Source organism: Trichosurus vulpecula, chromosome 3 (assembly GCF_011100635.1).
Source record: "Trichosurus vulpecula isolate mTriVul1 chromosome 3, mTriVul1.pri, whole genome shotgun sequence".
NCBI lineage: Eukaryota > Metazoa > Chordata > Mammalia > Diprotodontia > Phalangeridae > Trichosurus > Trichosurus vulpecula.
Window position 1 is genome coordinate 405,011,099 of NC_050575.1, and position 16,272 is coordinate 405,027,370.

Genomic DNA, 16,272 nt, shown 5'->3' on the forward strand with positions numbered 1-16,272 from the left:
TTGTAGGAGGAGCTGCCTAATTTGTTGTCAAAAGTAACCTATTTAAAGATAACAGACTATTAAAAGAAAGGCTCTTTATAAAATTGATATGGGGTCAGAGCATAAATGTACTGCTCTGTTTTTGTGGAGAACACAGCAGAATGTGAGGTCCCTGAGGACAGGGAATGTGTTAGGTCCCCCCCACCCCCATGTCCTTTGTATGTGGGCGTGTGCCTTGGCACATAGTAAGTAGGCAACAAATACCTGTTGACTGGATTATCTTGTGCCAGAGAGGGCTGATTCACACTCTGATCAAGAAAAATAGAATGACAAATTTATTTAAAATGACAAAGATAGAACTGTGAAAATTTGTATCAGTCAATTAATAAACATGTAGTTAATGCATCTGCCCTGCAAATGAAACAGAAGAAAGTGAAAGCCTTGTTTATTAAGAATCATTTGACCTATCCACTGAAGCCATTCTCATTTTAAAGATGAAGCTATTATAAAACAAATGGATAAGGATCTCATTTTCTGCAGATGAATATGAAACACTTGGTTTCATTCCATTTGAACAAGTATGGTTGTTTAAAATTGACTTGTTTTGTAATAGCTCCTTGAAACAAGTGTTTGAAGCTGGCATGGCAAAGGCTAAATAAAGTGTTCTCTGATTTACGAAAGTGATACAGACTTTCCTCCTGTTGATGGCATCTTATTCATGTGAAATGGAGCTGAGAAAGAATCCTGAGTAGTGCTATCAGTGGTGCCGGGGGACCCTGGACTAGTCTCTGAGAAGCACACCGGCTGTTTTTTCTGACATTAGCTGTTTCAGTGCACCCAGAAGAGTTGTTTCATTCTTGGGTGTCAGTGCTAATGACCTGGTGATTCCGTAGTGGGGCTTGATTTCAAGGAATAGCAGAATGAAGGGCAGAAAGGCTCCGAGTAGAAGAACCTGTTTGAATACAACTTCTTTAATTGCTAAAACTAGCAAGTGAAATACTTAGTAGTTTTGTCTAGAAAACTTTGAAGATAAAAACCTCCTTGTGATACAGTTTATTAGCGGTCACGTAACATGCTGTGTCCAGAATTTTATGTTCTAACATTAAAGTGTTAGAGGGAAAAGCAAGAATCAGGCAAAATCAATTTTTAAAAAATGTGTTTCTTAGAGCCTATGGCAGTCAGAAGGGGAAATTGTGGAAATAAGCTTGATGTTAATGAAATTCCAGAAGCTTAAAGAATATAGCAACAGCAAATTATTGCTTTCATTTCCTTTAAGGTCGCCTGAAAAATGATGATGAACCAATGGTACTGAAACTGAAGGACTGGCCTCCAGGAGAAGATTTCAGAGATATGATGCCTTCTCGGTATGATTATGGGTGCCAGCCACTAGCAGTTCTGTCAGTATATTTGGGATACCGAAATAATTTGTTGGAGGATAGGGAAGATACGTTGCTGAAAAATGTGAACTCAACAAGCATTTATAAATAAATGACTACTATGTGCCAGGCACTAAGCAGAAGTGCTGGGGAAACAAAAGACAAATACAGCCGCTTCCCTCAAGGAGCTTACAATCTAATGGAGGAGACAACATACCAAAAATTAAAAATAAATAAAATGGAGATAGTCTAAGAAGGAAGGTACTAGCAATAAGGGGGAATGGGACAGACTTCCTGCAGGTGATAGGGTTCTGAGGAAGCCAGAAGGGCATGGGGCGAGGGTGGGAGGAGGGAGGTGGGGACATGGAACAAACCGTGAAATTGCAGAGAGTGGGATGGGAGTGTGTTTGTGTGAGCAATAGCAGGCAGAAGCCAGGGTCACTGGACAGAAAGGTGGGAGTTACAGCTTGAAGGGATGCTAGGGTCTAATGAAAGGTTTTCTTTAAGGGCTGAGGAGACTGGTCATCTTTTGAGGTCATAGGGAAGGAGCTAGTAGATAGGGAGAGGTTATAGATTAGAGAGTTGGTGCTCAATTTGAGGTTTCAGGCTGCTTGAGAAACCAAGGAAGGAAGGAATGAAACCAAGGACAGCACATCTTGTCAGATACCAGCGAAGCAAGTCCTAGGTGATGTCAAAGATGGAGGAGATTAGGGCGAAGGGAGGGAAGGTCATATCGAATGGCCTCCCTTTTGTAAGTGAGATAGAGAACCAACTCGCAAGAACCAAAGGACTGCCCTTGCTGCCCTGAGGGCCCAGGGCAATTTGGCTAACATGAATTTGTAAAGTGGCCTGATAATAGCCTGGTGGCGTGAGTTGTTCAGTAGGACTTGAGGGGATGCAGAAGAGGTAGGAAGTGGGAATCGGGATGAGGTCTGACCAGAGCTGAGCAGTGATGGAACAAGAGATGGGAGTGAGGACACTGGTATGCACGTGGCTACCTCCAGCTTCAGGATTAGAGGGAGCCAAGAGGAGTCAGAGCAGGGTGTGGCCTGGGGAGTTACTGAGAGGGAGGGTGACTGCAGGTGTCAGAGGACTCTAGGGGTGAGGCGAAGTGAGAGATGGAATTGGTTGAAGGTCACAGCTTTTAATTTGTAAAACTGAACACTTCTAGACAGTAGTGAGATGCAGCATGTGATTGACTGGTAAAGAGTGACAGAAAAGATCCTGGCATGTAAGAAAGCCAAGCAATTGGGATGTTAGAGATAACTTTGTGAGGAAGTGTCTGAATATTAAAATCCTTCGGTAGAAAGGCAGGTGTTGGGGAGGAGAGGAAGAATGTGAGCCAATTGCTAAAGTCTCCTTCGGAAAGGAAGAAGGAAAAAGCTCCTCACAACTAACATGAGAAAGAAACACAATCACAATTCCAATGATCTGGAAATGCTGTAAATTAGTATTACTGTCACTAATCAGTCCCCTTCCTTGGTAGAGATTTGTTGGCATTTTCCCTTCCAGTCAGTTGAATCAGACGTGTAAGACATAATCACCCAGCTTTCATAGGAAATAAAACAAATACATTTGTTAATTTTTCAAGAAAATCAGTGTCTCATTTCAGAAATTCACAATTGTCTGATACTAGGTTTGAAGATTTAATGACAAACATCCCATTGCCCGAGTATACCAGGAGAGATGGCAAACTAAATTTGGCTTCCAGGTTACCGAATTACTTTGTTCGTCCAGATCTGGGTCCCAAGATGTATAATGCTTATGGTGAGTAACAATCTGATACTTTTCCATCACATTAGCTAAGTTTTAGTAATGTAGATTCTAAGTCAATAACTGACTTTAAAAAGACAATTCATGCCGCCTCTAAATTGTTTTTCTTTTCATTGCATTGTTCAGAATAGGGTTGTATGACCCCACTGGTCTTTGCAGAATTAAGGTAATTGTTTTACAAATTAAACCAAGCTCAGGTCTTTTGATCCTTTATTATCTTAGCCAGAAACAAACCAAAAAAACCTATGAATTACATTTAAGAGTTCCAAATGATTTAATGGCAGTTCTTTGCTAAGTACTAGTAAATAGTAGTGATACTCCATAAAAAAAAGACTTCCCATGCTACAGATTAAAAATACTCTTCTTGAATTGATCACAATTAAAAACAAAGGATTATGTGTTAAATGAATTTTCAGGATAATGTTACTCGGCTTCCATTCAATGAAAATTGCTTTGTTTTTCAGCTAAGGAAGGCAGTTAGGGTCGTTAACGGGCAGGCAAGGTTTGTGATTGACTTATTTTGTACAGAAGAACTCCTGCCTACAATGCTGCCAGTTTGGTGGCAGTAGGAAGCACCAGCAACCTCCTTGGGACACACCCCACCCCCTGCTTAAACCCAATTTGGGGCGCTAGGTACCAGGCAGCCCTGAGAGGGTCTGTTTGTTTTGGCTTTACCTCCATCTGGGTTCTGCTGCCTTGAAGGAGGAAGAGGTGAGGTCTCCAAGGGCATTGGGTAAAGTTCTTGGCCACTGTAGAATTGTAATCACACTGCTTGAAGGCATGAACAGTTACATTTTCTTTCTTTTGTGCCTTCAGGCCTAATGCCTTGTATAGCGGGGACTTGAATGAGTTGGATTTAGGGGCAAATTTGAATTAAATAAGCAAAAAATATTTGAAATTAATGTTAGAGGAGAGATTGCTGCCAGAAAATTAATTCACACTTCAGCAATGGAAACTCAATCTTACCATGTACACAAGGCATTGCCAAGCCTGGAGGAGACAGATAGTTATGCAACTCTTAGGTATAAACTTTGAGCTCACTGAATGTCATGTGACTGGGGGTAAGATTGGAGGAAGTAGTGTCTGTGTCTGAGGACTATTCTGGTTTTAATCTTTGGTTTTTAAGGGTTGGGGTCTAATGACCATCTAATTCAACCCATACCTGAAAGAAGGAAGGGGCCAACCAAGCTTTGATTCAACACCCCTCTCTCAGAGAAGCTCATCCTGTCAGACCTCTTCCATTTTTATAGTTGTAATTGTTAGGAAATTTGTCCTGATATCAAGTCTGCATTTGCTTTTTTGCATCTTCTGCCTGTTCTTCCTAATTCTGCCCTCTGGGGCTAAGCTGAACAAGTTTGGTATTTGTGTCAACTATTCATATACTTGTAGGTCAGCCACAATCATATCCCTTTACTCCCCCAACTCTTAATGAGGAATAGTTCCCATTCCTCACAGGCCTTTAAGTGCCGCTCCCTATACTGGTTACCATCCTCTGGACCTACTCACTGCCATTCCTAAAATAGGTAAGTGTCTAGAACTGAACCCAGGCTTCTAATGGTTTTGATCAAGATGAGAAATTCAACAGAACTGTCACCTTACCAATCCTAGATCTAGTACTCTTGTACTGATACATTATTGATTCAGTGAGCTGCAAATTAAAAAGCTGTTTGGTGGGAAAGGAGCGAGTGCACTTGGCCTGAACTTCCCCGCACCTGCCCATGGGAGCTGGAGCAGGAGCAGGCAGATTGTGTATAGGGAGATCAAGCAACAAACATGAATTGCTTACTTATATAGATTTTCTCCTGTTATACACACTCCTGTCCCCACAATAAAATATAAAAATGGTCCTGGTGAAACTATTCAGAAAATAAAAATGTACTCAGATGTAACTTTACATGGTCACGATGCAGTGGTTTTATTCATACAGAATTTGGTTTGCTCATGAGCTTATGTACTAATCATTAATACCTGACTGTTCAGAGAATACCCCTTAATTTTAACAATTAAAATTCAGTGCCTATAATAAGTTGTCATACCTTTATTACTACAAATAGCATTTATTAGATTAGCAACTGGCCAATCCTTTAAAACCTCAATCTGCTAGGAAGCTAAGGAGCCAAATTTTGGAAACTCCTGTAAGATAAACAGCCAGAGCTTGTGAGATCAGAGGTGATCGCCCTCTGCTGTTGGTATCTGGAAGATGCATCCAGGCACTGAGCCCATCCAGTGGGCTCAGAAAGAAGCCCAGGTCTGAGCCTTGTGGCCGCAGGGGAAAGGGAGAGAGTGCAGTCTTGTCCTGGCCTCTGCTGCCCAAATGCAGACCAAGGAGGAGGATATGTAAGAGCAGAGGCAGGAACATCAGCATCTTGGCCGAAGTAAGGAGTGTGGTGTGAAGGCTTCAGTTCCCTTCCAAAAGCTTTATCTCCCCAAAGTGGCTTCTTTGTGTCTTCTTTTTCTCTCTTCTCCTACTCTATCCTGGTTTTATAATCCCCCAAATCTTTTATATTTGTATCTGTCTTGGTTTCAGAAGAAGCCTGTGAGGGGCAGTGGTCAGAGCAAATACTTTTGCCCTTTTACAGATAAGGGAACAATGCCAGAAAGGTCCGTGGGAGGCAGCGCATAGTTAGGGTTGGAGCGCAGATCTCTGATCTCTTCTCACTGATGACCTTTCACTACTCACCCATAGTAGAAAACAAGCATTTTTTTCCCTTGAATTTGTTGAATGAAGCGACATGATAGCCTCCTACATCTTAACCTTGAAAGGCCAAGTGAGATGAAAATTGCTAGAAATTTCTAGAAAAATACAACTTGTGTGGGACTGAGTAGCTTTCAGGAGAACCAAGTTTGCCAGCTGCTCCTGTAAGGCAGGCACATCCCTAGAATCCAGCAGAGGGTGGAGTGTGTAAATATTTCACTGCATCTGTAGTTGGCTACGGGCTTAGAGCTGCTTGTTTCAGGAGTAACTTGGTGGGTCCCTATCCACCCAGTGTAGTAAAATGTCATTTAACAAAAATGTTGAGGTTGTGGGAGGCCAGTTAATTTGATTTACTTCTTCCTGGTAAGACTGTGTATCTGGCTGTTTTAAGTACCCTATCCCTAAGGAGCTTCATTTGTACTGGGTGAGGCACCATGGACATAAGTATGGATGAGATAGACCCAAGATAGATACACAGTATTAGGTAAAAGATATTCCCAGGGAAGAAAGCACTCAGAGCTCGGATGAGGAAAGGCATTCTGTACAAGCTCTAGCTCGAGGGATAGTGAGAGGCAGAGGTGAGGGGGGTAGTGCACTGATGGTACGGGGACAGACCATAAATGGGTGTAGAGTGTGAGTGTTGGTGCTTGGGCTGTACTGCTGTGTGTGTACACCAAGACGAGTAAGGAATGCAGAGCAGGATGGGGAAGGTTGCTTGGAACCAGGTGGTGAAAGGAGCAGGCCTTTGTGACCTCAGAAACGATAGGATGCTACAGAGTTCACTGAGGAAGGGAGGGATGTGGTCAAACCTGAATTTTAGGAAAATTACTACTGTTACTACTTTGGCAGCTGTGTGGAGCATAGACTGGAGATGGGGGAGATTTAACAGATGGATTTGTCCCTCCAGGAGAAAGGAGATGAGAGGCTGAATTAGGGTGTTGGCTATGGGACGTGGGTGGGGTAGGGGGCTGTGTGGCACTGCAGAAAGTCTGTGGGAAAAAGCCCAGCCAACCATCATCCATCTGGGGCCAGTTCTGTCATTCCCTCACCCCCCAAAATCACTTGAGTCCGGAGCCTAGGCTGCTGAACTGAGCATTGGTCAGCATGGGAGAAAGCCAAGACCCAGGGCAACCACCAGCCGAGGGACAGGAGTCAGAAAGTGAGCATTAGGAGAGAAAAGGCAGAAATCTACCAAAGATCTCAGGAGGAAGAAAAGTAAATTAATAAATACCACAAAACTAAGGAAGAGGATTTGAACAGCTGATGGACAGAGGACCTATGGATGTTGAGAAGAATGGAACCACGGTATGCTAATTTAAAATAAGAATTGTGAGAAGAGATAATGGGGAGAATAAAAACACTTGGATCTGTGGTGGAAAACCTCACCAGAGAAACAAATGGGAAAATAACTCACTGGGAATGGAAATGCACAGAAGTAAGGGACAATCTGGAAGAAAAGAAGCCAGAAGCAGTAGGGATGTTCTACTAGCCACCAGTATCAGTGGTATAGTTCTCTGACTAAATGGCTATTACCCAGCATTGTTATTCTAACACACAGTTTTAATTGTAGCGGTTAAAAAAAGTTTCTCTCGACAGGGTTAATCACACCAGAAGATAGGAATTCAGAGAAAGCTTGGAGTTCACTGTGATAATCGCTTAGGGAAGCTTGAGGCAAGGTCCTTGGCCTAAAGTGTGGGAAGCTGGAGAAAAGGAGGGAAGGGATTGTCTTTGGGAAGCGAAGAGGCCTTTATTAGGTTCCATAACATGTTGGCTTGGGCAGCACCCAAGTAGGAGTGAGAAGGAGAGTTGGGCAGTTCCTCTTGCTACAGTCTGGCAGGAATGAAACCTCTGGAAGATCTGAGCCAGGGGTGGGAGGGGAGACGCAGCAAGGACGTAGAGCCAGGGCCAGTGCTTCAGGATGTCCTGGTGTCCTCTGGACGTGTGAGGCATGTGGGAAGATGTGTGATAGGCTGTGGTCTGATGATCATTGAGGGTAGAACCCTTGTGGGTGATGATGGGAACCATTGCTCTGAGCTACTGGTGTCGAGCAGACAATCATGGCAAAGACCGAAGGAAATAAGCGTTTATTAAGCTCCTACTATGTGCTGGGCAGTGTGCTGAGTGCTCTTACAAATATCCCCTTTAGTCCTCACACCCACCTTGGGAGGTAGGTAGGTACTGTCATAAGCCCTATTTTGCCATTGAAGACACTGAGGCAAAGAGAGGTTAAATGACCTGTCCAGGTTCCCACATCTAGAAAGTGTCTTGAGCCTGGAATTGACTTCAGGTTGTCCAGGAGACAGGAACATGATTGTGGAGGGCACTCATTAAGTTAACAGGGATTCGAGTGAAGACAGTGAGCTAGTCCTAAATTCCTTGAGAAAATGTCATAGGTGCCAACAGAGAGCTGCTTAGACAGTCATTTTGAATGGAGTGAACCTCTCAAAAGATGCAGTTAATTAAAGCATGGCGGTGAGAAAGGGAAAGACTGGATCACATGACCCTGGAGGGCAAGGAGGAGCAGGAGCTTGGCTGAGTCTGTGCTGAGCCCTGGACATGGAGAGATGAGGAGAGCCAGGAGTTTTGTTCTCTGAATGTGCTGAATCCATCTCGGAGCAGGGGCTGACACAATCCTGGTCAGGGATGCTTTACTAGCTACCAGTATCAGTGGTATAGTTCTCTGACTAAATGGCTATTACCCAGCATTGTTATTCTAACACACAGTTTTAATTGTAGCGGTTAAAAAAAGTTTCTCTCGACAGGGTTAATCACACCAGAAGATAGGAAGTATGGAACAACAAATCTTCATTTAGATATATCTGATGCAGCTAATGTAATGGTCTATGTGGGCATCCCTACCGGACAGCTTGATCAGGAAGATGGTAAGATAATAGTATGTGAACATGTGTGCTGAAGCTTTTTGCTCCCGGAGTGCAGAATGTTCCTTTTTACATCTGTTTTTCATCTCTTCCCCCAACAGAAGTACTTAAAACTATCCAAGATGGAGACTGTGATGAACTCACAATAAAGCGATTTATTGAAGGAAAGGAGAAACCAGGAGCTCTTTGGCACATTTTTGCTGCTAAAGACACAGAGAAGATCCGATCCTTCCTTAAGAAGGTATTCCTTAATTGTCAGCATAAACATAAGGCCAGGTTTGCGATGGTTTTAGAAAAGCTGTTTGGCCTTCTCCCAGTTCCTGGTGGAAACAGGCACAGCACAGTCTCTGCTTGTGCAGTCACTGCATGGCGCCTCACATACTGACATAACTGTGGAAGGGGGAGCAGGGGAGAAAGCATGGAGAAGAAACTAGCCTATGGAACGTGTCACGGAAAAGGGGTTAGGATGTTCTGGTGCTTTCCCAAGGTGGCTGGAAAGGTTGGCCAATGGGGTTTCCTAAGATGTGTCAGTAAAGCCAGCTTCAGCTTAGGAAGTAAAACTCTTAAGAAGGATGAGGAGTGTTGGTCAGTATTTATCAGGTTACCATTTATCAAAACAATCATAGTCTGGAGAAGGGGTAAAGCTGCCTTTAGAACCAAGGAGTCCTGAGTCCTGTCTGTGATCCTGAGCAAGTGTCTCTACCTCTCAGTGTTCTAGATACAGGTCCAACCTGCCCAGGTCAAGCTATTTACTCACATGGCAGGGGAGGTCCCTCCATCTGTGAAATCACAGGTCCAGTTCCTATCCCCATTATTGTTATCATGTAATCAAGAATCCTCTCAGTGTTGGCCCTCCAAGTTCCATGGAGCACAGGTGCTATAGAAAAAGCATTGATGAGGCCCATTGTGATCTCTAGTTATTTCTATGAGATTTCACTGAGTCAGTTTATTAGGAACTGATGTTAGTATGAAATGATGGTAAAAAGCCATCAGACCTGTGGAAAGGAACCCCAAATGGTCATGTCATAGATCTTACACAGATTCCCTCTGTGTAGCCGGCCAACCAGGAAAGGTTTCTGTAGTGCATTTGGTCAGTCAGAGAGAGTAGGAATAGTGAATGGGTATGAGCAATGTCTTTGGGGGGGGGGGGGGGGCGGGGTTCAAAGCGAGTTTAATTCCTTGTCTTTTGTACTTGAATCATAAAAACTACTGCTGATGTCATCCAGTGGCATTTTCTTTTTTTTTTTCTTTTTAATTATAAGTTTATTTTTTAGTTTTAGTTTACAACACTCAGTTCCACAAGTTTTGGGGTTTTAAATTTTCTCTCCCCGCCCAGATGGCAAGTAATCCAACATAGGTTCTACATATACCTTCACATTGAACTTATTTGCATAGTAGTCCAGTTGTATAGAGGAATTATAACCAATGGAGTGAATCATGAGAAAGAAGAAACGAAACCAAAAAAGAAAGAAAAAAAAGAGCAAATGGTTTGCCTCCATCTGCATTCAGACTCCATAATTCTTTCTCTGGATGTGCATAGCTTTTTCCATCATGAGTCTTTTGGAGCTGTTTTTGATGAGAGGAGCCAAGTCTATCAAAGTTATCCTTATGGATACCGTGTGTCTGCAGTTATGTATAATGACCTCCTGGTTCTTGAGCAATGTCTTTTTGACAAACCAAATAATCTAAAAACACCTTTTAAGGGGGGCTTTGAATTTTTATTTTAATCACTGAAGCTACTTGCTAGAACCACCCCCCCCCCCCACCTCCACCCCCCGCACTGGCCTCGTGGAAACAAATCTGGTTGAGAATCGTTCACTGTGAGAGTCACAGCCTCCCATCATGTATTCACACCCAGCAGCTGTAATCCGAATCTTTAAAAGATGCCGTGCTTGGACCAAAATTAAACCATACTCATTTTGAAGGACAATTAGGAGAAACCATAGTGGAAAGAAGTCAGAAACTGTTTTGCTTTTTCAATAAAGCTTTTCTTGTCCTGTTAGAGCATTAAATTTTGGGTAAACCTTGTCCTAATCTCAACCCTATGCTAAGAAATTAAGTTTAAAGTAATACATTCTACAAAGGGCTCTCATTTTTGTTAGATACAGTCACAGGCTTTTAGGTATTGCCATTCAAGGACCAGGCAGGATAAGATGAATCCAGACCTATTTCCTTTTAATTTCTTAAACAAAATTAAGTGTGTAATTGGTATAAAGCACCACTAGGCAAGATCAATTTCCCTACATCCTAGGCCAATAAGACACTACAGTAAGGGAAGGCTCGACTTACTAACCATTACTTTTAAGGCAACATTAGTATCAGAACAGATGTTTGAATTTGGTGTTGGAGAATTTTGCCTTATGGTCAAGTATTCCTTTGTTGAAAGATACTCTGTATGCGTTGCAGGTCTCAGAAGAACAAGGTCAAGAAAACCCTGCTGATCATGACCCTATTCATGACCAAAGCTGGTATTTGGACCGCCCACTCAGAAAGCGTCTTCACCAAGAGTACGGAGTTCAGGGCTGGGCCATCGTGCAGTTTCTGGGGGATGTGGTCTTCATCCCAGCAGGTGCTCCACATCAGGCAAGAGCCATTATGCGTTTGTATCTGAGGTTTCTTTCTTGGCCTTTGACTTTGTGGGCTGACTTCTCTTGTTATTCCTTAGGTTCATAACTTATACAGCTGCATAAAAGTGGCCGAAGATTTTGTTTCTCCAGAGCACGTCAAACACTGCTTCTGGCTCACTCAGGAATTTCGCTATCTGTCTCAGACACACACTAACCATGAAGATAAGCTACAGGTAAATTTGTAAGATGGGGTATGCGTCAAAACATTTTTGAGATGACCGAAACAGTCATTTGGCGTCTACGGATATAACTTTGTTTTTCACTTAAGCTGAACTGTTAAGATACAACCACAAGTAGGCAGACCTTCTGGAACTCAGATGATAAAGTTAATTAAGACAAAGGTGATGGACAATTCTGGGGACTCCTGACCTTACTCATTCTCATAAACTGTTTTGTGGATTGGAAAGTTGAGTAAAGGGAGGTGTAGTACCTGAGGCTGACTAGTCTATTATCTCCTAGGATTTGAACCAGTAAGCCTGATTTCATTAATTCACAGAATCTTCCAAGTTGGAAGGTACCTTAGATGTCCTTCAGTCTAACCCGTGTGGGCATCTTTATCACATGGGGTCTTCCATCATCATAGGACGGAGAATCCTCTCACCTCCTAAGGCAGCACATTTCTGGGAAGTTACCTTTACATTGGGCCTCACTCTGCGCCTCTGTCCCTTCCATTCCCCCTTCTGCCCTTTGGGGTAGTTTCTGGGGTGGGCCCAGGGGTCACTGGGGGGGAAAGCAGCTAGCATAGCCTGACCCTACAGCATAACTGGTCCAAGGAGCTCCTAGGGAGGCAGCCATGTGCCAGGGTAGTGGATTGGTACCTTGGGCAGCTCCCAGGCTTGGGCAGTGGTCATGTGCCTAAGTGTGTGTGAGGCAGAGCTTGAACACAGGTCTTCCTCACTCCAAAGCCAGTTTGTATCTACTGTTTCCTTCTGTCTCATTATTTATTACTAATAATGACAAATAATTTCCAACCGGATGTCCATAGGAATCACATTCAGCTTTATCAGAAAGCTCACCTTCTTTCTCCAGACCTACTCTCTTTCCAGACTTCCCTCTTGTGGCCAAGGGGGACCCCAGATTTTGGGTCACTCGACATCTTCTTTAAAGCCTCACTTGCCCTCATCCCCATCACTGCACGCGCTGCCGCCGGCCCTCCACCCCCCCCACCCCCCCCCCCCCCGGTCATCCAGTAGTTGCCAAGTCTTGTCTTTTTGCATCCTTCCCCATCTCTCTACACCCAGGACTCTAGATCAGGATCTGGTCACTTTGTGGCTGGATTAGTGAGATGATATCCTCATTGGTCTTCCGGCCTTGCATGGCCACCTGTGACATTTTTGAAGCAAAGACCTGACCCCTCAGCAGACCCAAGCAGTTCCCATCAGATGTGGAGGGTCAGACAGACATGGCTGTTTAGAATTTAACCCTTCATAACCTTGCTCCAATCTGCCTGAGCTTATTTTTCTTCGTGCAGTTTGCGCTCTGGCCAAATTGGCCTTGCTCCTCCTCCAGCTCTATATCCCATGTCCCCTTCACCTCTGCTGTTTAGAATCCCAGCTTTCTTCGGGGCCCCCACCCCGTGTCACCTCCTCCTTGAGGCCCTGCCCAATCCTTCAGCTATTGCTCCCCCCAAATCTAGTACGGGGGCCTGGGGAGGACAAGAAATTGGCTCAGAGCAAGAGTCAGGTGAAAGGCTGGTGTAGTAAGGAAGCAGCCTCCAATTCTGGTCACCTTCCAGCTCCCAGCCACTGCCCAGCTGACCCTGGGCCAGGTTCCCAGTGGAGCTTGAGCTCTTGGGCCAGGCACTTTACCTTTAGTAGGTCTCAGTTTCCTTACTTGGACTGATGTCTAAGGTCCCTTCCAGCTCCCTCCTCTGAGGCCTTCCATCTGTCTGATAGTTGGTACGATCATCACTTCCAGCAGGAGGTGAGTAGAATGATTCACCTTCAGTCCTCTGGTGGACCCAGAAAGGGGGTTACTTGGAGTTGTAAAGTTTTTCAAAGTTTTTTTTTTTTTAAATAATGTTTTCATTGTACAAATTATTCTCTAACTAACTCTGCTTCAGTACCTAGAGATTTCCCTGTCTGTCTTTGTTCATTTCATCATCCTGAATAGGCTGGTGTGACCACCTTAGTTTACGATTTCAGTATGGGTCCTTTCTGTGCTCTTTGGGGGTTGGGCCTCATAGTGGTGTCACTGAGGGGAGTCATGGGCATGCATGCTGCAAAGTGCTCTCTAGAGCAGCTGCCCTGTCCACAGTGCCTAGGCTGGGCCATTTGTCTGGGCACCTGCCAAAGTGCCAGACCTCACAGTGGGACAGTCGCCACTCTCAAGAAGCTTCCATTCTACGAGGAGATAAAGAACTTGGCACAGAAGTGAAGCTGTGCAAAGAGAGGCTGGGGAGGGTCAGGAGAAATGGCTGGCAGGCCATTTGGAGCAGACTAGAGCATGGATGTGCAAGGAAGGGCAGTGTATGGGATCAGATGGGGAAGGGCTTTAAATGCCAAAAAGGCATTGGGATCCTGCAGCTTCTCAAGAAGGGGGTGAGGTGGGGGGAAGCACGGTCAGACCTGAGCTTTAGGGGCATCTGTTTGGGAGCTCCATGGACGATGGATTGGAAATGGGGCTCTGACTCCCCCAACTACAGCATAATCATGTCTTTGTGGCAGGGCTGGGCACAGGGAAACAGAGCAGGGACTTACTGGTGCACTCTGCTCATTTCCAGGTCTCTCATTTGATGGATATAAGCCATTTCTTTGTTTGACATCAAGACCCACGTCATTAGATGCTTTTTTGAAAACCAAGCTTTTAAGTCCTTAGTACTGTCATTTCACAAGTTGAAATAGACCTCAATTCCCCAGATCAACAAACTGGGGCTAAAAGTCCCAACCCCCTTGGGAACCAGGGAAAAGTACACATGGGGAAAGTAAGCAGAGCATTATACACAGGAGCCAGAGAACAAGGCGCTGCACTGCGAATGTGTAGTACAGCCCTCGGGTTCCCTGAGACCAAACACCTGCACAGTCAGACTGCTTGCCTTTGATTTATCTAGTTATAGTTGTGTTTGAGGGAAACCATTCCAGAAGAAGTGAGTTCATACAGAAAGAAGGTTTAGGTTTTGTTTTTTATCAGTTCTTGAAATACTAGTATAGGGATAAGATTAAACAATGTAGCTTCCTGTCACTCATCAGAAGGGGTGTGGGGGTGTGTGTTCATTCGTGTGTTCTCACAGCCACGGGCAGTGGAGGAGGATTACAGTGACATTATATTACATTACGGTTTTGAAGAACTGGCTGATGAATCCTGCCTGCATCACACAATTAGCCTTTTGATACACTGGCAAATCACTTAGCTTCTTAGGCCTTGGGTACCCCTTAGTCACCAAGCAAGCATTTGTTAAATGTTTACTAGATTCATCTTTAAAATGAGCATCCTATCTGCACCTACTTCATAAAATGGTTAATTAAAAAAATCAAATGTAGAGTGTTTAAATGTTTTCTATTGGTAGGAGGGGAGGAAACTCTTCTGGGCCCTTCACTAACTTGGGTGCCCAGAACTGACTGTCATTCCAGGAGTTCTGAGTGGAATACCACACCCCACAGCTAACTCACTCACTGAGCTTGCTGTCCATGAAACCCCAGGGCCTTTTCAGAACTCCTGTCTGTCCACACTCTATCTTACATTTAGGAAGCTGGGTTTTTGGGGGGGTTGTTGTTTTCCCCAAGCACAAGACTTAGTGAATTTCAAAACCACCAAGATCTTTTGGGATCCTGACTGTCCTTGACTTAGTTACTTCCAGCTTTTGTCTTGAGCTCCTTTAACCATTTAAATTCAGACTGGAGCCAACAAAGTGGATGACAATGTTATTTATCACAAGAAGTCCGATTTTAGAGTGCCTCTCTTAACTTGCTGTTTGTTGTTCAGGTGAAGAATGTGATCTACCATGCAGTTAAAGATGCAGTTGCAATATTAAAAGCCAACGAATCTGGCTACAGCAAACCTTAAATCCAGAGCCTAACTGGAACTGAACTACTGGCAGCTGTTGGGAGTTTGGAATTCACGTTACCTCATCCTCCTTTTTAAGTAGTGCCTGACTCGAGAAGGTACTTTGTCTAATGTACATTTCTAGTGTTTACAAACACTTGCTGTGTATATATAGTGACTATCCACTGATCCCTTGGCCTCCTGAAACTGGGACTTCTCACCTGCTACAGTTTTAAACCAAACATAAGAAGATTACCTCTTATTGAGCTCTGGAAACCACCCACAAACTAGGCCTGTCCGAGCCGACTGTCAAAATGGATTTGTAACTACTGTTGGGAGTCTTGGGGGGGAGGGAGGGGGAGCATATTTTGTTTTATGAATGTTTGGGGATTTTTCCCCTTAGAGTCCAGAGGAGGAGCCAAGAATACAGTTGCTGATGCCGTTCTTAATGCATTACCATAGGACTTGCATTAAGCAACAGTAAAAAAAAAATAAAATCTACTGTACAATTCATGGGATTAACCATCTTTAAACAAATGAAATCTAATTTAATTGAGGCTTTGCTAATTTCTAAGTGTTAAGCATTTTACATTAAACAATATTCATTTAATATTTCATGTTGTCTTCTCTGGGTGATAAAACTGTTACACCTTTGTCTAGTCAACTTTCTCTCCTGCTATCACATAAAGACTACACATTACTTAAGAGCACTTCCACATTGGACTTTGATGCTTAGGGAAAAAAATGACTGACAAACTGTTGTTGATTTTTATCAGATTCAGTCAGAGAGTGGCCATGAGTTTTAGGAGTTTAAGTCAATGTGGAATGTCTCAGTGGAAGAAATAAAGAAGTTACCCAAATCTGAATGGGAAAAGATCTTTAATCTCAGAACATAAACACATAGTTACATGATTAAACTCAGTCAAGTTTGAAAGTTACTGAATCAGAGGACTGTAGATTTA

The 16,272-nt window shown here is 43.7% G+C and overlaps 1 protein-coding gene across 1 annotated transcript in view; it reads left to right on the forward strand.

Moving 5' to 3' along the window:
- Nucleotides 1-15,922, forward strand: part of KDM3A (lysine demethylase 3A) — a 76,904-nt gene extending 60,982 nt beyond the window's left edge. Inside the window, exons 19-25 of the mRNA XM_036750525.1 lie at nucleotides 1,256-1,343; nucleotides 2,992-3,122; nucleotides 8,586-8,705; nucleotides 8,804-8,943; nucleotides 11,109-11,285; nucleotides 11,368-11,502; nucleotides 15,251-15,922. Of these exons, the coding sequence (XP_036606420.1) occupies nucleotides 1,256-1,343; nucleotides 2,992-3,122; nucleotides 8,586-8,705; nucleotides 8,804-8,943; nucleotides 11,109-11,285; nucleotides 11,368-11,502; nucleotides 15,251-15,331 (872 nt within the window). The 3' untranslated portion in view covers nucleotides 15,332-15,922. The remainder of the gene's footprint in view (nucleotides 1-1,255; nucleotides 1,344-2,991; nucleotides 3,123-8,585; nucleotides 8,706-8,803; nucleotides 8,944-11,108; nucleotides 11,286-11,367; nucleotides 11,503-15,250) is intronic.
- The last annotated feature ends 350 nt before the right edge of the window (nucleotides 15,923-16,272 follow it).